This window comes from Choloepus didactylus, chromosome 12 (genome assembly GCF_015220235.1).
Source record: "Choloepus didactylus isolate mChoDid1 chromosome 12, mChoDid1.pri, whole genome shotgun sequence".
Taxonomy (NCBI): domain Eukaryota; kingdom Metazoa; phylum Chordata; class Mammalia; order Pilosa; family Megalonychidae; genus Choloepus; species Choloepus didactylus.
Window position 1 is genome coordinate 4,755,966 of NC_051318.1, and position 24,107 is coordinate 4,780,072.

At 40.4% G+C, this 24,107-nt stretch overlaps 1 protein-coding gene across 7 annotated transcripts in view; it reads right to left on the minus strand.

Annotated features, from left to right (window-relative positions):
- The window catches only part of NBEA (neurobeachin), a 637,956-nt gene that overhangs the window by 319,008 nt on the left and 294,841 nt on the right, over nucleotides 1–24,107 (minus strand). For all 7 annotated transcript variants that reach the window (XM_037800588.1, XM_037800589.1, XM_037800586.1 and 4 more), the window contains exons 34-35: nucleotides 21,772–21,833; nucleotides 5,906–5,970 (exon numbers count right to left, since the gene is read on the minus strand). In XM_037800588.1, coding sequence (XP_037656516.1) covers nucleotides 5,906–5,970; nucleotides 21,772–21,833 — 127 coding nt within the window. The remainder of the gene's footprint in view (nucleotides 1–5,905; nucleotides 5,971–21,771; nucleotides 21,834–24,107) is intronic.

Sequence of the window (24,107 nt, forward strand, 5' to 3'; positions counted from 1 at the left end):
CAGTAGCATGAAAAAGGTATAGATTAGGCTCTACATGAAAAAATATGGAGGGTAAACTTCTGTTTTCTAGTATTTTCCAGGATTCTTGGTTCAAAATTAAACCCAAATCTCAATTCCACCTTACAGTTTTGGAACTTATTGTTTTTGTTTGTTTGTTTGTTTTAACCACATTTTTTATCAGCAAATTGAAGAGAGAAAACAATCTCAAGCAAACCTGAGTTTGGTTTAAATATTAAATAGCATTTGTTAAATTTACAGAGACGTTCAATTTGGGGTCATAGCATCACTAAAGAATTCCACTTGGATGCACTATGGCTCTCCTCTTAAAAAGCTAAGAAATGCAAACTATATATGTTTCCCCCTATTTTACAGCACAAAATAAAAATAAAAATCTTGTGAATCTTAGGTCAAATTCAGTGCTAAACATGAATAAATCCTGGCTTTCCATATTTAATATTCATTAAATAGATCCTGGATGCTTTCAAAAAAGTGATAAAGGTTTATTTTCAGGAAACTATTAATTTATTTCAAAGGCATTCAAATTCCATAATTTACAAAGGTCTTTATTTGACTTATTCTTCAATTCATATTTTAATAATTTAAAATCCAATTATTATTGCCAAGAGATTATAGGCAATTTTACATCCCATTAACCTTGCTTTGTTTTAATTATAAAGATCCTTTGTTAGATTCCTTTAAATGATCCAGTTTATAATTTCAGCCTGTCCTGGGGAGTACTTTAATTCAGCTGCACATTAATCAACTGTTTTTGTCCTGTTAATTGTAGACAACTGCACAATTGCTTTCTCCAGCTATGATTGATGAATTGTGTTCACGAGTGTAGCTGTTAAGTAGGATAAACATTTATAACAATTTCCACTTAAAGATTCTTATCTTCATTCCCACAAGGGCAAATTAAAGCCTGATATTCTAACAATGGAGAGAAAGTTTATATATATAGAAAGGAACAGAGAGAGTTCATTTTAAGCCATTAGAAAAAGTTAAAAAAAAAAAAAAAAAGCTATATGTCTCTGCAAATGAGATAGAAGTGTACCTAAAATACCTAATTTGGTTCCTTGCACATAGGCTAGCCAGATAAAGAGACTGATATGCCTCACTGCAACCTCATCATCACTGCCTCACTTTGACACTATTTTGATCTGGAACTCGTGGTTCAAATTTGTAAAAGAGAAAGACCTAAACTGAAAGGAAATGACCCAAAGTAAAGGTGGGAATCAGCAAGATTCTGAATTCCTATCACATGTAGAAACAAAAATTACCACTTGCATTTTTAGTACTGATACTGCAGCAGCTGAAATAAAAGTTATACATGTTATTTTGAACCTTAAAAGACATCTGGCAACTGACGAGCTCCGTTATTCTACGGGTGTGAAACAATGTTGGAGGTAGATTACGTTACCCATGTAGAGTCAACACGTTACCAGTGAACTGGAAATTGGCCTCCAATGTCATTCAGCAAATACACATGTGCTATGTATGGCAGTAGTCACTGTGGACGTTGCCTTAGGAATCCATGACAAACAGGCCTGAACACTACGGCGTGATGAGGGTAAGCCGGGGAAACGGCCGGTGCCATGTGAACTCAGGACGGCACCTCAACTGAACCAGCGGTGAAGACGGGCTGGTGCTCAGTGAAGGATTCTTTATTTTCACTAAAACTGGGAAGTGAACACCTTAAACCAAAGGTGCATGTTCTTCATGCTGTGTACTGCAGGGGAAACGTGTTAAATATTAAAGATAGGGGCCTCAACTGAGCCCCTCAAATGGTGTGGACAGCACCTCGGGTGTCCTTAGTTTTTTCTGTCTCCAATTTTTCTACTGGATGTTTTCAGTATTTTCCACAACATTCCCCCTTGTTCTAGTTTGCTAATACTGCCAGAATGCAAACACCAGAAACGGATTGGCTTTTATAAAGAGGGTTTATTTGGTTACATAGTTACAGTCTTAAAGCCACAAAAGTGTCCAAGGTAAGGCATCAGCAATCAGGTACCGTCACTGGAGGATGGCCAATGGCATCTGTAAAACCTCTGTTAGCTGGGAAGGCACATGGCCAGTGTCTGCTCCAAGTTCTGGTTTCAAAATGGCTTTCTCCCAGGAAGTTCCTCTCTAGGCTGCAGCTCCTCTTCAAAATGTCACTCTCAGTTGCTCTTGGGTATTTTTCCTCTCCTAGCTTCTCCGGAATGAAAGTCTGCTTTCAATTGCCGTCTTCAAACTGTGTCTCATCTGCAGCTATTCTCTTAGCTCCTGTGCATTCTTCAAAGTGTCCCTCTTGGCTGTAGCAAGCTCGCTCCTTCTGTCTGAGCTTACCTAGTGTGCCAGTAAACTAATCAAGGCCCATGCTGAATGGGCGGGGCCACACCTCCATGGAAATTATCCAATCAGAGTAATCACCTACAGTTGGGCGGGTTGCATCTCCATGGAAACACTCTAAGTACAATCTAATCAACACTAATACGTCTGCCCACACAAGATTGCATCAAAGATAATGCCATTTTGGGGAACACAAAACATTCAAATTGGCACACCCCCTTACCAGACATGGCACCCACCAACCCCAATTTCCTTCCTTCTCCAACTGACCCTGCCTTCCACTCTGTGAGAGAACAGAAGGCAGCCCACGGGGGCACCTCTACTTGCCTGTCCGGCTGCACTGTCCACATCCATCCTCAGAAACCGTCTTTCCTGGGTCTCAAACCTCCCAGAGCCTCAACTCTGTCAGTATAGTCCCCTCCCTCTCACCTGGCTGGCTTCCTTCCATCAGTATTTAAACATACTCAACTCCTTCCTTCTACAAGCAAAACAAAAACGTACAAACAACAAAAGGCATCCCACAGCCTTTGACTATCTAATCAATGAATGTGCTCCCCTTGTTGACTATCCATTCCTTCTCAACACATTCTACTCTTCATCCATTCTTTTAATAAATATTTGTTATTGCTAACTACCTATAAGTACTGTTCTTGCAACCAGAGATAGAGCAGCAGATAAGACTGATAAGGCACCAGTTCTTAAGGAACTTACCTTTTAGCAGGAAAAGAGATGAGATGATAAACAAGGGAACAATTTCAGCCACGGGTTATTCAGTGCTAAACTAGGTCACCTGCCAGGGAGGTAGTGGTGGTAACACAGTAACAAGGCCGGGGTCCTCTGGGATGGTGGCATCTGAGCTGGGACCGAGTGATGAAAACCAGCCGACCGTGCGAAGACATGGGAAAATGGATTCCGAGCCCGAGCCGCAGTGAAAGCGGGGGCCCCAAGTCCTCTGCTCACCACCCACACCCTCCCTGAGCAGCACGTCTGCGTCCCTGGGCACAATTCACCACGTGCAAGCAGAAGACCCATCAATCCGGATCACTGATCCTGCTCTCTGGGGAGCTGAGCACCACATACCCTGATGCCTACCCAACACCCCCACGTGGACACTCCCCAGAGGCAACAATTCAACTTGTCCACAAGAGAAATCGTCTCTCACACCCACCGCACCCATGCTCCTGTGCCCGTGGTGTCCTCAGTGAACAGCCCCACTGACCATCCTTCTAGCCAACCAGGAGCCCTACCGATTAAATTCCCAAAACACGTCAAATCTGCCCATCTCTTCTATCCTCACACCCACCGACACTGAGCAGGATGACTGAATCTTCTGATGGGTATCCCTGTTCCAGCCTTGAACCTCTGGAATCCATTTCCCGTGTGAAAGGGTTGATGCCTTCTTTAAAATGCAAATTTTGTCCTGAGCCTCTTCCATTACTCCCCTGCCCACAGCTTACAGGACCCTTCCTGGAATGATTCTTGCCCTTCAGCGGAGCCCCTGCCCCTGTGAGGCTGGCACCCAAGATGAACTTGGACACTGCAACATGACTTGTATTTCCAGGCCTTGGCACTACATTATTCTCTCTGCCAAGATTATCCCTCGGTTCTTTTCTCCTGGCCATCTCTGAATCATCTCTCATTCTAATCCAAGATGGCATTCCTCTTGGGTACACACTTCTGACAGCCCCACGGCCAGCCCACCCACCAGCCCAGCCAAGGCGTCCTACCAGACACTCAGCTAGACCACTTCTATCACAGCAACCTTGAATTCTTACATGTGCCTGTCCACGTGCTGCCTTCCCAATGAACGCACAGCTGTGACCACTCACCCGCCACCCAAGTCCCAGTCCTGTGACAGCGCTCGGCATGGACGCTGCACAGTTCAGGCACGCAAGCTGCTCTCATGGATTTACAGTTATTTGTGTCTCAACTTGTGTTTCAAACCCCAAAGGAAAAGTAGAAACATAAATCCAGGACAGAACGAGGAGGATTTTGGTGAGTATTTTGAAGGTTTTCATGGACTAAAAATTTTTAAAAAATTATAGCTGCTTTCCATATTCGCAACCCCTTGCCCCAAACAAGACAAAACAAACCCTGAACCTTACCACTGAACAGAAATTAATAGCAGAAGCATAAACCTTTGAAATCAGCAAATTTCTGCCCTCATCCTTTTAAACCAGTAACTACTTTAATGTAATAAATTGCATCACCGTTGCATGATGTGTTATCTAAATTAAGTGTTGATGGTTCAATTCTGTTAACACTTAGGATGGTTACTAATGCCAAAACATTATTTTTTACTTCCTAGTTGAAATACATTAGCAAAATTAGCATAGTTGTGCATTGAGATATGACACGAGTACGCTTAGCAAATATATTTTTATTTATCCATTCCTTCATTTCCTGAAGATAGATAATTGTGACTACCAACTCATCATAATATTATTTTGTAAGAAATAGTGCTATTATTATATAAAATTATTATTTGTGTTTTAAAATAAAACTGATATGCTCCTGACTCTTCTGCCTTGCATTGAAAGCAAAACTTATTTTAAATTTTAGGCCTTTATTATTATGACTTAAAAAAAAAAACTGGGTCATGGATTATCAAAATGAGAAATATACAATAATGTGAATTGTTAAAACACAGAGGCTATAAATCCCCAAATACAATAAAAATATGGGGAAAAATGGTAAGCTATGTTTAAGTTAAATTTTTTAAAACTGTGTTTTTATACCATATATAAACTAATTTTCAATAATGTCGTAAAATATTCTTTTATGGTCCCCATTAATAAGGATAAGTTTCATGTATAGTTAGCATTATTTCCTTATCAACTTAATTAAATCTCATTCCAAAGAAGAAATAGATTATGCTAAATATTTAGTCATCATTTCCCAGAGAATGCACTATATCATGCAAGAAACTTAGGCTGAAAAGGAGCCAGATCTTTGGCTGATAAAAGCCTAAACATGTCAAAGAGAGACTGCTACACCAGTCTTAACGTGTCCCCTGCCAATAAAGCACTGGGAAAATTATAGTTAACAACTATTTATTAAAAATCACTAAATACAGTAACAGGCCCAAACACAAATTTACTTTTAGCATCATTTTCACAATGGGATCTCTACATTCCTTACCAAGACTGCCACACTTCCTGTATCTAACATCCTCTACATTCCTAGCTGGATACTGGACAGCACGACATGTTCACATGAACTGATCACAGGCTGACAGAGGAAATGCGAGCATCGCTCTGAAACAGATGGAGTGGCAGACGGGACTGCAGACTGAGTTCACGTCATCTGTGCAAAACAACTTTCCTACTCAGTAAGATGTAGCTCCAACCAAACAAAATCTTACAATGTTTGTCCTTTTATTCTGTGCATATCTTTTTTCCCTGAAAAATAAATGTTTAATATTTTAAATTTTGTTAAAGTTTAAGTACCTGTGTGAAAAACTACTTAATTCAAAGGTCTTTTCCTGTACAGTGTTGGCACAGATGGTAGGAAGAGCAGTTGCCCAGTGGAATAAAAGGTACACTGAGTAGTTGTCCAAAAATTGTGAAATTACCTTCCTTCATTGATGAGTTCAATAAATGCCAGTCCTGCATTCTTCTGAATAGAATTCTGCCACTCCTAAAGGGAAAAACAAACCAAGGGTGAGAAAAATAAGCATGTACAGGAGAGAGACACTTGGCTTAAGAACTTTCACACACTATTATTTCAAAATCCTGTTACGATATTTTATAACAAAAGTTCTTTTGTAAGATATCAATTTTTAAAAACTCAGCCCTGTATGGCTTAGTGTAGAAGGTGCTTTTCAATTTCTAGTAAATTCAGGCTTGATGCAGACTGAGGTCAGGTATAGAGGGTTCTGGTACAAAGCTTCCTTCCGAAAGAGACCTCGTGGCATAGAAATTACATAGAAAGTTACACAAAATTTCTTTTGACATTTGTAAAAAATACTTTATATTAAAATGTTGCCAAATGTAATACAGCCACCCTGCAGATGTAGGTGAGAATGTAACTGTGAAGCTGGCAGCCGCAAAGGGCCATCATTAAGAACAGAAGTGACTGTTACATGCAGTTGCAGATCAGGGAAGTACATTGCTCATTTTGTATTTGTCCTGTGGCCTATGTGAATATGCTTTAAACATTTTGGGGGGAGTTAATGGCTTATACGAGTGATTTCACTTTTTTAAATAGCAGTTTTTTGAATTGAAAATTACATCCATTTAACCAGTTATAAAAATAAATACTATGCTAAAACATTTATGTGAAAGAAATTCCCTTGATCACTCAGGTCACCTGCCTAGAGATTTCTCCCCCATGATATTCCTAAGAAATAAGGTGCTGATCAAAGCCCTGGCCCGACAGCAGTGGTCAGCTGCCCAGCCGTGAATTCAGCTTCATGAAACACCAGCTTCATGCCAAACCTTCAATACCCCTGACTATACTTCCTTTAAGAGTTTTCCCCCATGCTGGGAGTAGATGTGGTCCCCCAAAGTATGTACTTGGATAGTTATGTTTTCTTTGCCCTAAGTAAATGTGTGAAGACTCATAGAGGAAAAAATCTGAATCTGCATCTCCATAACAAGGTGGGAACAGAGATGAGGATAGTGATCATCTTAGAAAGGTCCAAGAAACTCAGACTGTACCGAAGTCATGGGTTTCTGGCCACCAAGACCTTTAACTGAAACTTATCCAAATGACCAAGTGGCATTTTACAGAGGTTATTGGAACTCTGACATCCATTCCATCGAAAAGAATTACAGGGAACTTTTCTGGCATTTTAACAAAATTACTTACTACCTCCTCTTAGATGTTTTGCACATGCCTATTATAATCTTATTTTTCTGACACACCAAGGCCTTACAACATGTGAAAATTACTCAGGAACAATTGACATTTATTGTGATATGAGCTTAAAGAGAAAACTGATTCTTATGAAACAAGAACCAAGCCACTATGAAGAATAGATTTTTACAGACAACTTCTTAAATGCAACCTTCCATATGATATTACAGATACAGCTAGGGTCTTTGACCAGTATAAACGTCTAAAATGAACAGGATTTTAAATAAGATATTTCACAAGGTACATATTCAAGTATTATATACACATCTGAAATTATACCATGCCTAAAAGATCCCAGCATCAAATGTTTTAAAAACTCTGTTTTTAAATTGACATTTAAAAATATCACAGATATCTTAAATATCTGGGAGCTGCATTCAGCCCATGAGATGACAATTTGCAATCTGCGATAGGAGAACAGTAGGAAATAAGACTGGGCTAAGTAAAGGACAGCTAAGCTTAAAGGATAAGGAAGCCAGTGAAAGTGTGTGAGCTAAGACGTCATTCAAGAAATTAGTCTTATAATAAAAAGAGGAATATACCATTGTTTAGCAAGATGAAATAGTAGGAGGTTGTTTTATTTGCCTTTCCAAAAGCAAGACAATAGGGGCTTAGTATTTCAAATAGCGAAATGGAAAATGAGACACATTATAAGAAACAGATACTCAAGAACTGAGGTAGGCAAGTGGAATAAAATCAGGCTAAGAGACTTGTCTAAGATGGCAGCATAGAGATGAGTGGAAGCTAGTTAGTCCTCCTGGAACAACTAATAAACAACCAGGAACAACTAGTAAATAATCTGGAATAATTGCAGGGGGACAAATGTGACCATCCACTCATCATACACCAACCTGAATTGGGAGGAATGCCCGAGATCGCAGCATAAAATCAGTAAGTAAAAAAGGCAGATCCAAGCTGGGAGCCCCCTCCCCCCATGGCCCAAGCTGCAAAGCCTCCTGGTGCCAGGGAGCAGCTCTCTCCAAGCAAGTGAACACAGCTCAGCTGAGCTCCATCTGGGGTTTTAATTAACAGAAGTGGACTGCTCGATACAAGCTACAAATCCCCCAAAAAGCAGACAGAGGGCTTGGGTGAAGACTGATGGTGCTGGTTTGAATGTATTATGTCCCCCCAAACGCCATTATCTTTGATGCAGTCTTGTGTGGGCAGGAAACGTATTGCTGTTGATTGGGTTGGAGACTTTTGATTGGATGTTTCCGTGGATATGTGATCACTCAGTTGAGGGCAAGATCTTTCATTGGATAATTTCCATGGAGATGTGGCCCTGCCCATTCAGTGTGGGCCTTGATTAGTTTAATAGAGCACTATATAAGCTCAGACAGAAGGAGTGAGCTTGCTACAGACAAGAGGAACACTTTGAGGAATGCACAGAAGCTGAGAGAGGAGCTGCAGATGAGAGACAGTTTGAAGACGGCTGTTGAAAGCAGACTCTTGCTCCAGAGAAGCTAAGAGAGGACAAACGCACCAAGAGCAACTGAGAGTGACATTTTTGAGGAACTGCAGCCTAGAGAGGAATGTCCTCGAGAAAGCCATTTTGAGACAGGAACTTTGGAGCAGATGCCAGCCACGTGCCTTCCCAGCTAACAGAGGTTTTACGGACGCCACTGGCCATCCTCCAGTGAAGGTACCTGATTGCTGATGTGTTACCTTGGACACTTTATGGCCTTAAGACCGTAACTGTGTAACCAAATAAACCCCTTTTATAAAAGCCAATCCATCGTTGACGTTTTGCATTCCAGCAGCATTAGCAAACTAAAATACTGATCTTGGAGAGCCAGAGGGTGGCCGTGGACTGGCCCTAAAGGGGACTTTCTGTCCTTGTTTCGGCTCAGTGGAGAAAGCCTCAGCCATTTTCAGTTCCCAGCGCTCTGACCCAGACAAGGGTGGAGATAGCACAGGCAGAGAGAGACCATTCAAATGCTAATGACTTCTCCCTACGGGGTCTATCTTCCCTAAGAGGAAAGAGGTGGGGCCCAGCTCTACTAACTGCCTTCCATTCAGAACCAGACCCCAGAGCCTGGAAGAAAACAGCCACGGGCCACACCTCCTTACACCAGTCTGGAGCTACAGGCTGACAGGCACCACCTGCTGTGCAGAAAAACAAAGTGACCCAAGGCCTCACATGGTGTACCAATTTTCTCTCTCTTTTCTTTTTCTTTTGTCTCTCTGCCTTCTTTGACTCTTCCTCCTTCTTTGTGGAAGAAATGGAGATGTCCATATATAAATAGTGGTGATGGTGCTGAATACATAAATACATGACTATTCAGAGAAACGACTGTTTACTTAGGATGGAATGTATGGTGTGTGGACAAAAGTTTCTTAAAAGAAATGGGCTGATGAAGAAACCCTGAGGGCACTAGATTGGGTGAAATAAGACAGACACATTAAGGCAAATATTGCAGGGTCTCACTGATATGAACTAATTATAATATGTAAACTCATAAACATGAAATATAAGTGACCAGAATATAGAACGAGGCTAAAGAATGGGGAGTGGTTGCTGATTATGAGCAGAATGTTCAACTAGGCTGAACTTAAATGTTTGGAAATGGATGGAGGTGCCGGTAGCCCACTGTGAGAATAACTAACAGTGCTGAAAGTGTGTGAATGTGGTGGAAAGGGGAAGCTCAGAGTCACGTATGTCACCAGAAGGAAAGTTGGAGGTTAAAAGATGGGAATGTATAGAACAGTGAATCTTGTGGTGGACAATTCTGTGATTAACCATACAGATAGCAGAAATCTCTCTCATTAGCTAGAACAAATGCATGACACTATAACTAGAGGTTAATAGAGAGGCATATAAAAAGAAATATATACCTATTGCAAACTATATACTACAGTTAGTAGTATTTAAACATTCTTTCATTAACAGTAACAAAGGTACTATACCAAAACTATGAATCAATAATGGAGGGCGGTGGGTGGTTAGGGGTATGGGAGGATTTGAGTTTCCTTTTTTTTGTCTTTATTTCTTTTCTGGAGTAATGAAAATGTTCTAAAAGCTGAAAAAAAATTAATTGTGGTGATGGATGCAGGGCTGTATGATGATACTGTGGGCAACTGATTGTATACTTTGGATCTTTGGATAGTTGTATGGTACGTGAACAATCTCAATAAAAAAAAATAAATATATAAAAATCAGGCTAGTTTTTAATGTGGATGTGTGAGAAAATAGCAACATTATTATGAAACTACTGAAGAAGAAGGGTACACATTTGGGGTAAATCATATGCTTGTTTACATAGTTTGGATTTAGAGTAATGATGGTATATAAAAAAGGAATGCAAAATTTGGAATTAATTATATACAAATATGATTAAGCCCCAGGCTTACCAAAGTCCCCAAAGAAGAATAAACAGAAAAGGGATCAAAAGACTTAACACTGGATCTTGAGACACATATACTTTTTTTTTTTTTTTAAGATTAGAAAAAGCAGCAGTTGAAAGTAACAGAAAAAAGATTTACCAAAATTTGGTAACAGAAGCATTATTCAGAAGCAAATAATCTACTTATCTACATAGGCTCAGGAAACCAAAGAGATACAACTCCCCTGAATCACTAACATCACCTACGAACTCACTGCCCGGCGTCCCGTTGGCAACCTGACGGGAAACGGAGACACCCCGAAGATACAGAGGGAACCTGCAAACGAGAGCCCGTGACGCAACAGGGGAAAAATCAATCATATAGTTGAGACACGCAAAACCTGCACACGTGAAAAACCAGAAGGCTTGAAAAGGAAAGTTGCAGGCCTCACAAAAAACGGAGCAAAATGTGAGAGGAAACAAAAAGATAAAGAGAAGGAAAGTAAGAGAGATGAGGAAATGAACTGGAGAAACTTCGCGTTAGGGCCAAGGCCCATCTACCGGGGATCCGAGGAACCCGGAAGGGAGGGAACGACCAAAGACGACTTCGAGGCCCGAGCCCAGCGCGGCGCCACCGCGAGCCCCTGGAACTCCGGGGCCGAGCAGACGCCCGGGCCTCGGCAGCAGGCCTCGCAGGCACTCGGCCCACGGCCACTCCCCCGAGCACAAGGACGAGGCCGCGGCCGCCGCAGCCCGCGTGGTGCCCGCGCTCTCCAGCCAGGCGGCGCGCTGTCTTCCGGGGACACAGCCGGCTCTCCGCCCTCTCCCCCAGGGGCTCCCGACGGCTGCGCCCCCGGCTGCGGGGCCCCCCGGGGCAGGAGGACAGGCTGGCCTCTGACCATCCCGAGGACATCGAGGGCCGGGGCGAGGGCAGGCCGTGCGGGCCCAGGGCACCGAGGGGGCAGGCGCAGGCGCAGGCAGCCGGGGGCGGGGCTGCATGGGGGCGGGGCCGGACGGCGGGGGCGGGGCTGCATGGGGGCGGGGCCGGACGGCGGGGGCGGGGCCGGGGCGGAGGTCCGCAGCCTGCCGAGCGGTGGGGGAGAAGCCGGCACCTGCGGACAGGAAACCTGGCCGAGGAGCCCCAGCACGGCCAGGAGGCTGTGGGAACTCCGGGAGGAAAGAGATGCTTCAGAGGCAGGTGGTCCTTACGAGGGGTCCTGACACTCCAGGCCTTCCCCATGAGTTTAGGAGGCGGCGGCTGGAGAAGGCTGAAATGCTGTATTCAGGTCACTCGTGAATCCTACTGGCAAACCAAGAACGTCGGGGAGCAGTGTTTTTAAAGTATAGGTTAACAGCAGAGGAAACAGCCCAAAGAGCTGGACGTGGTTTGAGCCCCAGGAGCCAAGCAATGTTTTTTTGTTACAAGCCTTTGAACTACCTACACTTGATTTTCTGTTCTCTTAAGGATGAACTTCATTTCAGACACTTAGAGAATTACGGTGCAGCGCCTGTGCCCGCGGCGGGCAGCTCCACCGCACACCCCAGAGCTGCTCCAGGGAGGCGCTGGGAAGGCGCCGCTGCCCTTTAGTGCCACACAACGACAAAACCAGACAATTTAAACATACGTCTTCATTTCCCCGGATTTAGCGTGAGGCTTTTGGTCTCTCATTGTTTTCGTTTCTAACAAATGTATTTTGGAAGGCAATGAAGAAAACAAAATTATTTCTTTCAACTCCTTTTAAAAACATACTAAAAAGAGACAGAAAAGGGACAGCAAACTATTCCTCAAAGGATAAAATTTATTTCTTCTCTCAGAAAATGCCAAGATTGAATTCAAAGCTTTTTTGATGATTTCTGAATGACAGCTGTTAAAGTAGCAAAGATAATCAATTTTATTTTGCATCTTTACTTGAAAGCCACAAGTAGTCCCTTTATATTCTAAGATACACAGTATGGGGTAGCAAATTAAAATGCATAAGTGTAAAGAACAAATGAAATGAGAAGGAAAAAAGAATGCTCCAGGAAAAGTGTACTCTATGGCATCATCTTCTTCAGGAATTCCATGCCAAAAGGAGAACTTTCAGAAATTTCATCCCACTTAAAGAACTTTTACACCTTACTCCTATGGAAAAGGGCAATACTGCAACCAGGGCTTATCCTGGCAAAGTAATAAATCTTAAAAAGCATGGAGAAAGCAAATATTTTTAAAAACTCGCTGTATTTACCCATCTGTGTCCTCTGGGGTCATGAACTCCTCCTAAAGTCAGGCTCTTGCTTCACTGGACCATGTGTATCCAGAAGTCGTAACCGCCTGGCACACTGTGTGCACTCACTGTGTTTTTGCCACTGAATTGAATTTGATCCTCCGAAATCTATGGTACAATTCAAACCTACAGTTCTCAATTCTGTTTGAACAAAATAATCAACAGGGGAGTTTTCAAAAAGAACCTTTCATATCGGAATGAATGGTCTCTAGGAAGGGGCCCAGGCATCAGTACGATTCCAAAGCCCCCTCAGGACTTCAGGGAGCAGTCAGTGTTGAGAACCTCTTTCGCCCACTGCTCCTTCCACAGAGCTGCACGCACGTGCACCTCAACACGGGGAGCTAAGACGTGATGTGCACACGTTCCTTCCAACTATTTAGTTATTTTCCTTTCCTTCCACTCATTTGTAACATAGTACACGACTAGACCGTAATTACATCATCATGAAAATGAAAGTATCCACACATCTAAAATAAGGCCATTCCTAAGGTCCTTTTTGGCTCTGACATGGCATTGCATTCCTATAAATGGTATTTTTGTAAGCCTTAAAGTATTAACTTATATAAAAATGCGAATAACAGTAATTCTTCTTCTACACAATGATGCACATTTTTTTTTGCATTTCAAAAAGTATTTCTTGAATGCACATGCCTCTGTAACTGACTCATTTCTCAATGGAGTAATTAGGCAAAATATACAAAACCTTGTAACAAAGTAAATATATAGCATAGCAAATGAGTAAGTGTTTGTTGTGGAGGCTGACATGTAAACTGCACTGACAGTAGAGAAACGGGATAGAGCTGGAAAAGGGAAGGCGAAACTTTTAATTCCTGGCCCAGCACTTGAAAAATACATGGACTTAGAGAAACTGCTTACAAAAATAAGGGAATTTGATACGTGAGCATGTACGTAAGGGAATAATATTCTACTGTCATTTCAAGAAGGCCAAACTCTTGGTAATGAAGGGAAAAAAGTGTATTTCCAAAATCTCATCTTTCTGTTCATTCCAGAAAGTCCTCTGCCATTTAAAAAAACACATGTACACACGCATACATTCAAAATCACTCCACTACTGAACAAAGAACCACCATAAGTAGCATCCCAAGGAAAACGTGTAAGTTATCCGTAGACATCAAATTTTTATCTTGGTGGGGGAACACATTTAACTTTGGGGCGGAATGCCTGCAGAGAGCTGCCAAGTCTTTAGACAGTTTTGCCATAATGTAACTCTTCGATATGGAGGCTTAGCATTTCCTCAAGATGAAGGACTTTCTCGGGGAACTGGATCTCATGTGCAGGATCCTTTGAAACTGAACACTCTGAAGACAAATAGGTTCCAGAAGGATGACAATGAAATCCCTATGTCTCTTCACAATAACCTGATGGTATTTAGATGATCTAGTAGAAATCTCAGATCCATGAGACAATTGTTCTCTCAAGGCAGCACCAGTTTCTCTTTTTCTACGTCAACTCAATGCACATTTCGCATTCCCTTTTCTTTGTATACAATTAAATAAACCAGTTTAATGTCGAGAGATTCAATTCATATCAACATTAATACTGAAAATATTCCAAGGAAGAAACAGGAGAGAAAAACTGAGGTTTTAAGTCTTCTGGACCTTCAGAATTGAGTTCATATTTCCTTAATCCTTAAAGTCTACTTATTATTAACTGCCACTAAATGCACTCAAGTATGTTCATAATAAATATTCATCATAGCTGGCATGCTTATAAATTCTGTGCAATAAGTTAGAGAAGTTAAGAACAAGGCTGAAGTGACAAAACCCTATGCAAAGAGGAAAAAATAAACATTTTTCACTGTATGCAAAAATGAATGAATATATGCAAAGAATCCGAAGTATCATTTTTCAACTTACATTGCTTATTTTTATGAACACTTTACTAAAAGCATTATAGAAAAAACTGTAGCAGCTGAATAATAAATGATCAGTTTGAAGAGTAGATTATTGATTTGAGGTCAACCATAGGAGGAAAAAACACATTAGGTTACAAAGAAATATATCTAGTTTGTTACTAAAAGTTGGTCTATAATAGAAAGACAAACATATGCATGTTTCCCAAGATGTTAACAGGTCACTAAAATGAGAAATCAAATTTAACACATTTCATTCCTCTACAAACATTCTTATGAACATGGCATAGCTACGATTCTCTTTTTTAATGTTAATTAGTCCAAAGCCCCGGAATACAGTAGGTCTTTATGCTCAGCTCAGCTAATCGTGTCACAGATTCTTGTACTGGGTTAAAACGCACGACCTCCAAGTTCAGATAGCGGCTTATACACCTATTCCCACGTGACTGCTCATGAATAAATATGAAATATTTAATACAGTTTAGCACAAAATCCTGACTCATGCCATGAAGCACCAGGGGACCACGGCACTCAAGGTCTACCCCTGGAATTTCCTTCTGCTCTGAAGTGGGAAGACCGACCCCCGGCAGGGGAGTGACCTGCCTTGCGGAGGCGTGCATCCTGCATCCAGGGCTGTGTGCCGCAGACTGGGGTGGGGGCGGGAAAGAGTCAGCAGATACAAAGCCCCTGACGAGGCGCTTCCCATAACGGCTTTTTGCTGTGGGATCAAGTACAAGCCTAGGAGGTATTCGCAGAATATGAACATGTAAGGTCTCAGACGGTAACACCTGAGGAGTATCCAGTGTTTATTGTACCTTTAGGCTACTGATGAACTCCTTTTATTGAGAAGCTGAACTTGCACAATACCTCCCTGCTCTGGGAAAATATGATGTCCGAAAACCATCCTCGAAAGGGTGAAACCAACATGCCATGAAACGAAGACGAAAGCAGGTACACACCAGCCAAGCGCAGGCACAGAAGCAGAATGGCAGCTGCTGAGCAAGCGGCAGAGACCCTTCCCAGGCCCCGTCACACACATCACACGCACAGAGGCACTTGGTTTCCATTTCGGTCATTATAGGCCAGTACAGGATTCTGTTCTCTTGTTTTTAAGTTTTAGAAGTTCTTGTCTTATCAAACTTTAATTTCAAGAACTGAAGCTCTTCAAATCTACATCTATCACGTCATTTAAAGCCATATACTTGAACATGAGAAGCTGTCTTTTTTTAAATGTTAAATATGTGCTTTTATTTTTAAGTCTTTTTTTTTTAATTCAAAAAGTCACAAATCTTAGAAGTTTATAAAAATCTATTCTAACTTTTACTGGTTTTCTATGCCAATAGATCTTAAAATCTGAAACATTTCTTATATTTTCTTATTTAAAAATTCTCATTTCTAAGATTTCTTCTGATATTCATACGGCAGATGTTTTCTCAGCAAGGAAGAAGTAATCTCAACAACTTGGCCATACCATATCAATGTACACATTGTACATATTCACAGTTATACTGTATAAGGAGCTCTTTAAAACATCTTGTAAAAAAATCTGGATTTTTTTCTTCATTGTAAACACATAAAGACACACATATATTGTGGGAAGAAAGGAAAGGAGGGGATTTTGTGGAAAAGTATGGAAAGGGGTTTTAGAATAGGAAATTGGGTCTCACTGTCAGTGATCCAGGGAAATCTTTCACCTCAGAATACATTTTTTCTCTCCTGACACAGAAATTTTAGCATGATAATTTCCTAAGGATGATTCTACAGGTGGCCAAGGCTTTACTGGTATCTTTTTTCCCTCAATTTTATTAGAATTATGAGAAGTCAGATATGAGGAAAAAGGGCTGTCATTTCTCATTTACCATTTTCACACAGAGGAGCCCAGAGCTTTGGCTTATCCATCATTTTCCACCTCTGTTTATAATATGGGTTGAATATGAGCTAATTAACAGAGAGGATGCGAGTGTTTTACGATGTTATCGGTACCGTAGGTATTATACGTTTCTTAGAAAAAATAGTATTTTATAACATAAAAGTGACAGACTCAAAATGTATTGTGCTCACTAACTTATCCAGGAGTCAAAATAAAAGAATTCAACAATAAAGCATCTCACCAAAATGATCACAAGTAATTTGAATGATCACTCTTTAAATCTTTGATTAAATTCTCATAAGTAGATAAGACAAAGCTGAGTCTGCCCTGCTATTGCAAATTGTTCTATAGCTATCCTCCCCAAGATACAGTAAATAGAAAATTTCTGATTAATTCTCATTATATCCTTTTTCCTTCAAAATGTCTACATTTTTAGTACGTAATTTTCTCCACACTTTCTAATTATTTAAAATCTTTACTATGACCCAAATTGACAACAATCCTTATGCATCCTCACATTTTCAAACTCCTGTGTAACTTTTATTTATACTTGGGCCATATTACAAACTTTATGGCAAGAATGATGATGTAACCATAGCAACACCTCAAGAAAACAAAATGCTAAATTTGCCCCTCTGCTCGAAAAGACATCACAGCACAGACGAGGGCTGGGACCAGGCCTCAGACACCCGAGAATGACACCATGGCTTCACTCCTTCTAGAAACAGACGCAGGACCCGAAGAGGTAATGGCTGCAAAGAACCCAATACCGTTTATAGGTTAAAAAGTCTCTTTTCAACTCCAAGTCTACCCTATCAACACATATAATATTGTACATTAAAAATATTCTTGAGGAAAGTAACATGTAACAGAGTGCTGGGAAATGGGCACTACCCTCAGGGACTCAATAAATACATTCGGCCACATCATTCCTGACGTGCTCTAAGCGAGGCTGGCGCTGGCCTGACCATGGCAGGCTCCCCCCACAGACCCACCTGTCTGCTGCTGCTGTAGAGAAAGCCCACCAGCTGCGGGGCACACCGTGAGCTCACACAAAACCATACTGTTGTCTCACAGCATCTCTTTACTGAACCACACAGAGGTGGCACCTAATCATATTCAATGTAAAATGCAGACATGTAAGATTGTATCAGTAAGTCTTTGGTAACCTCACACTGCTAAAAAAAAAAAAAAAAAAAAAAGTAGACACAAAATAATTATTCATTCGAATGACACATAATTTCATCAAAATAGAGTTCCATTATATTCCCACAGATGCTGGAAAAAACAGCTAGCGAAAAAAATTTATAAACAAAAATCCTTTGAATACCGATTGCTCATGAATGAATATTCTTTAAAAGGCCTCCATAGTCATCTGTACAGCAATCTTAGGTTTATATGTTCAGAATAAACTACATCTGTTCCTTTGTATCATCTGACTGAACTCTACCAAACTGGAGGAAAACTGAAAATTTTAAAAGTTCAAAGGGCAAACTGTTTGAAAAGGGAAGCCCGCCCTTCAGTTGTGGTTGCTCTGTAAGTGCTATCTTTAGAATAATCTGGATTATGGCCTTGATCACATCAGAAACGTCACCAAGGCCCTTTTTATTTAAGTGAATGCGTTATTTAAAGAAGAATAAAGTCCAACAAAACCACAAAATAATTCACAGGAGTTATTTCACACACAGACCCCAGATGAAGGGACCTGGGTGCCTGACTCTTAATGATACTTAGACATGTTTGAGGTTTGAATGAGAATAAAAATGATTTATTAAGCATGCAATTCTTAATAAGTGCTTGAAGTCAGCAGTCCTTAAAGATTGAGGCAATATTTTTAAAATAAAATTTCTCATTTTATAAAAATGGTTCCTACTGACAGATAAGGCACAGAAAAATGTTAAGTGACATCTGTTAAGCTTTACTCATGAAAACTTAAAGAATCCTATGGGATAACATCACTCATTTTTTCCTAGTGTACCTCTGATGGAGATTTCCTACCAAAAAATCTGCAAATAATTATAAACTATTATAGAACCTAAAAAGTTTATTTGAAAACCAAATCTGCTTTTCATCAAAGAACACAACACAATCAGAATAACATAAAGCAAAAATAATGAACACATACAGAATAACATAAAGTACCACAACCACATCTGACTGTAAAACTTAAAAGAAAATCTAAGCAGAAGACAATATCAACCCATGATATACTGAAGAACCTCATAGGAAACACTGTAATTAACTGATTAAACATTGATTTTATCTAATAAAATACACATTAATTATTTTACTTCAATTCACTTGACTTCAAAATGACAGAAAACCAATTTTTTAATGGATAATACAAACTGCAACTTTAATACAAAGTGAAAGAGAAGAAAAATAGTTAATTCTTCAATTTTATTTTTGTATCATAAATCTATAAGGAAAAGAAAATTATTCAGAATACAATGAAAAATGTTTTGGGTATATGTGGAACAAAATATGTACCGTAATGATAATGCTAATGTCTTCTTAAAAGCAAATACAATATTCTGAATATGAGAGCACTTTTAAAATGAAAAATGTGTTTTCCCCTGAGATGCAGAATTTCACTGGGAGGCAGACATGGTGGCGTACCCCTGGAGTTTAAAAGGCTATCCATATGAACTCAATTATCCTTGACATGCACCTTCAGACATCTGTAACATGATCTCATGTAAATTTAGACCATATTTCAGACACAAATCATTGGCAATGGTAAGTTTATTCAAGAGCTCAGATAAGGAGAGAAGCTGATATCCTTAATTCTCTGGAGCAGTTAACATGAAATCTCCAAAATGAAAAGCAGAAATATGAAAGCACCTAATGTGTTGTAGCAAATAAAAGAAAAAATACTGCAAGAATGCTGCATTTTCCTCTCCTTTTTCAGTGCTCAGCTATCTATTCAAACAAAGCTTTATCCCTCAATGGTTTAGCTAAATTTGGGAAAAAGAAAAGCATGCTAAACAAATAAATAAATTGGAGAACTCCATTTGCATTGAGAACTTACTTTAACCAAGAATTAAACCACAGTGTGGATAGTATCCTAGTTGTATTTCCCACCGTGGGGAAAGCGCCTGCACGCGCGCGCGCACACACAGTGCATGGAGACAGGACTCATTCGCGTTCTTAGCACGCTCGCCCTGGTAACGCGTGGCCCTCAACCCTCTAGAAAGGGCTGCCTCTAAAACGAAACGGCAAGGCCGATCAGAGGCGGCCCTTCCAGGCGTCCCGTGCCTTCCGCCCTGGCACCGGGCAGCCCCGGGGAGCGGGCGTGTGTGCGGGCGCCTGACGGCTGCGGAGGGGGCGCTGCCCGGGGCCGGCCGCGCCCCACCAGTGCCGTCCAGTGCGCAGACACAGGGCACGAAGCAACCGGAATCGGAGTAGCAGAGAAAAACAGGTGTTTATTGTTTAAGAAAATCACATTAAGAAACTTGGAGGACATGCCCATTTAGTACCTTTATTAACATCCCTAAATCCAGGTTTTAAACATCCCATCCACGGAGCAATTCATGATCTACAGGGATGGCTTTATGGGTTGATGCTTAAGTTCAGGACAGAAGAGTAAACTCTGCCCACTTTAATTTGATTGACAGCAGATTACTTGTTTCTTTAGAAATATTTTATGGAAAGCAACATTTCAGATAAACAGTAAATAAAAGAACAATTGGAATTATTTCTTATGAACATACAGTTCTGATTCCCTTAAATGAGGTCCATTTAATCAATTAACTACTTGAAATATTTAAGCACAATGAATTATTTAAAAATTTCAACTTCAAAATCAAACTGAGAGACCTATTATAATACTGCTGTGCTGAAACACTGAAATAAAGTGCACTGCATAGCCAGCTTAAATTTCGCACTCTTCCTCTCAATCAATATCCGAGGCAAAGTTTCCTCTCTAGGGCCCTCAGTGGCAGGAACTCCTGGAGCCAGCAGATGAGTAATGCTAAACCCACGATGAGATGATGAGGCCATAAGAGCTACCGGGCCCTTCCCCACACTCCTCTTTACCTCTCTGAGCTGCAGCAGAACCCAGGGCGAGGGAGGAAGGAGCTCTAAGCACTGTTTTCCACAAAGGCATTTTAAAAAAAATGTGCATCATCACGAACCTCAAAGGCCCAGGATGGACACCTCAGCACGTCTCTCGAACTCGGGACTCACATATCTGTGGCCAGCATCGCCAAGTGCCCTGCGGGCAGCCCTGCCAGGAATGCCCTTTGTCTTAACCTTTGCCGTATCTGCATCCTTCTTCATTCATGGAAACCCAAATGATTTCCCTATGAGAATATTCTTGAAGAAAGGAAACGCGAAGATTGGAAACCTGTAGGTAAGTTCTTTTTCCTGTTGTTTGGTTTCTTTGGGCTGATGTTTTAAAAGAACAACTGAAGTCATATCATTGTTTATTTGGGAGTTGGCTGTGGTTTTAGACAGACTTCAAGTCAGTAACTAGAAGCGATTTGGATGTATTTTTCTTTGTGTTGAGCAAATCAGGGGCACGTTTTACAACTTATTACAAACACACATATCTCTTTTCATTCTGCTATTATGAAAATTTTAACACTATTAGATAATCAGGATCATTAGAAGACTTGACAGAGTGCGTGGGAAGAAACACCACCGGTCCCTATTTTAGCAATCAGAAAAAGAAACAAAAAATACATGTGGTGTTTAGTTTCTTATAAATGCTATGAAAGAACAATAACCAACAATTACTATTTTATTTATAAAGCCAATAGTTCAAGATAAACAGCATAAATAGAATTTAAGATTCAGACTGACATACATGAATTGCACATTAAAAGAAGAGAAGCAGGGAGACGTCATATCACAGGCCACTCATGAATGAGCTGTTACACACCTTGGCTAGGGAGTGAGAAAAGCATGATTCTCATTACCACTCACCCATTAGAGGAGAAGCAACGTAACTGGCAATAAACGTCAAAATTATAAATTCAGCTTATCGTTTGTAAAAGGTGGGATGTAAAGCAGAGTGTGTGCAGAGACAAGAGACAAGGGCGGGGGTGGGGCGGGGTGAGGAAGGGAGCGGGGAGGAGGTCAGTATCATATACGGGAGTCCATCCATGTATAAATTATTCTCTTCATCTACCAGATGAGAGGCAGACATTTTCGAAACGTATAGGCACACAGGCACACCCATTCTAGTATTCGTGGTGGGAACACAGTCCTACACAGTTGTGTAAATGGAGAGGAAGGGATTCCTACCTGAGAACAAAGCAGCATGACGAGCTCCACCACGGACGTGCTGGACTTCATGCAGACAAGGCCTAGGGAAAACCGAAGGAAAACAGGATGACATTCCAGCAGCAGAAATATCAGTCCCAGTCAATCCATTAATACAGTCTTGACTTATCAAAACCTTCTTTAAAATGGAACTAAAATAAAATGAATGGAAAGATTCACTAGCACACATTTTTACAGCATTAATTAAAACATTCAGATATGTTTCATAAGAAGATATGAAACATACTAAAAAAACTGACTCCATTCTTGGGTTTACTTATTTGGTCAAGGCATTTCTCCCATTTAAACAAGGTAGGGGACAGTTATGAAAGCTGATGGTCCAGTTGGGGCTGACTTGACTCCAGGGGTACTGGCTACGTGACTGGCTCTGGGACCAAAGAACAGTAATTGGTGAATATCTGCCTAAAACTTCTTCCAATGCACAAAATTAAAATAATTTACAAATGGGTAATCCCCCATAGACTGTCAGTTGTTAAATGATTTTTAAAACAAAAAAAAAGAAATGAATTTCACATACAATGAATGTGCTGTTAAGCAATGTTCTGCTTCCAAGCTCCGAGTGGACATCAGAGGAGAGGAAAGGGGACGCGGTAACGCGTGCCCTCGGGCCGGCTCTCCCGACGGCTCGCTAGGCCAGGCGGGTGCTGGGCACCCACCACCACTGTCGCGTTTCCTTCCCATTACTCTGTGACACAGGATGGATACTCCCATTCTACAGGGGAGAAAATACGCTTTCCTACATGCAGTTTAAACACCATTCACCAAGACCTTTTCCAGCTAACAGGGTGACTGCTGTGTAACAGTTAATCTGGTAAGAAAGCAGATCATAATTGGTGGTTTTTTAAAGTGCCAACATATTGGAAGAGATAAACCAAGCATTAGTAACAGAATCTCTGGACAAGCGTGCATTATCATGATGTTTGCTAATTTAAAAAGTATTTTTAAAGTTTTTTGCTGTTCTATAAATTAAAATGACTTGGTGGACTTTTTTTATTTGCGGACAAATGCAATCAGTAAAAGCATCATTTAAGAAGAAATGCCATGATTTTACATTAGTTGTTGCTAAATGGAAAGTTTCAGTGTGACCAGATGTTTTGTTTTGTTTTTCTTAAGGTGATTCCAATAAGCAGTCTCACATGCCTTGCAGAGCCTAGCAGGTGTATTTATGCAGGCAGTGGATAACTACCCCCTTGTGCCCACTTGGCTAACAAGCCTCTCCTTAGTGCACAGCCGACAGGACAAGCTGTAAGAGCCACCAGTATCCCTCTTATCAGATCTTTGCGTAGAGAGTTAACTAATGAAGTCAGAGGCAGATGTGAAAAGCTCATTTAGGAGACAACTGCTGTAATTGATCAGTAATTCTCATGCTCAGGAGCTAGGGTGTCAAAAAGATTAACGCAACATTTGTCACCTGTTGGCTACTCAACTATCTGAACTCTGACAAAGAAAAATGAAGTAAAAAGCCAGAAGACTAGGCATAGTAAAATGATCATAATGGATACATGTACTCTAAATATTGATTTTAGACTGTGAGGCTTTAATATGAAGAATGAGTCACTATACATTCTGTGTATTATTAGGCTTTTTTTAAGACAAACATTTGAAGTAAAAATTAAGAAAAACATGCAATTACACTTATTTCTCATGGACTACTTTTTTTTTTAAACGAACTTCTAAAAAAACCCTATATGTAATAAGAATATTTGTAACTTTCACAAATACTCTCATTTGATCATAAGGAAAATATCATCAAATGCTTCATTAAAAGTATTCGAAAAGATAAACAACAAATTGCTAGGGCAGCAAAACTGCAATTTGTAAATAGTACTTGGAGTGATTTCAAGCACGCTGTGATTTCAACTTCACAGAAACTCACACCTTTACTAATGTGTTTTATTTAATCAGTTTTGAAGGGAATGAACTGATGGAATCTCCTCAAAACAAACAAAAAACAGCTAAACTTGACCATGCTGACACAAACTGAGGCAATTCTAGAAGACACATTCAAAAATTACCTAATCACATTGGTTCATTCTAAGAGTTAATCACATTGGATCATTCTAAGAGTTAATAAAAGTGCTACTAAAGCAAATAGGCAAACTCTAATGTTTGACACAGCATTCATAATTAAAAATTTAAGATGTAAATATAGCCATGATATTGTATAATTTCAATCATAAGCACAACAAAGCCAATTTTTTTCTGGTGATGCTATAAATAACTGAAGCTGTATACGCATAAAGCAAATAGTTTACAAATTCAGGTTTCAAATGGGTCAAGTTTATCCTTTTTGTATA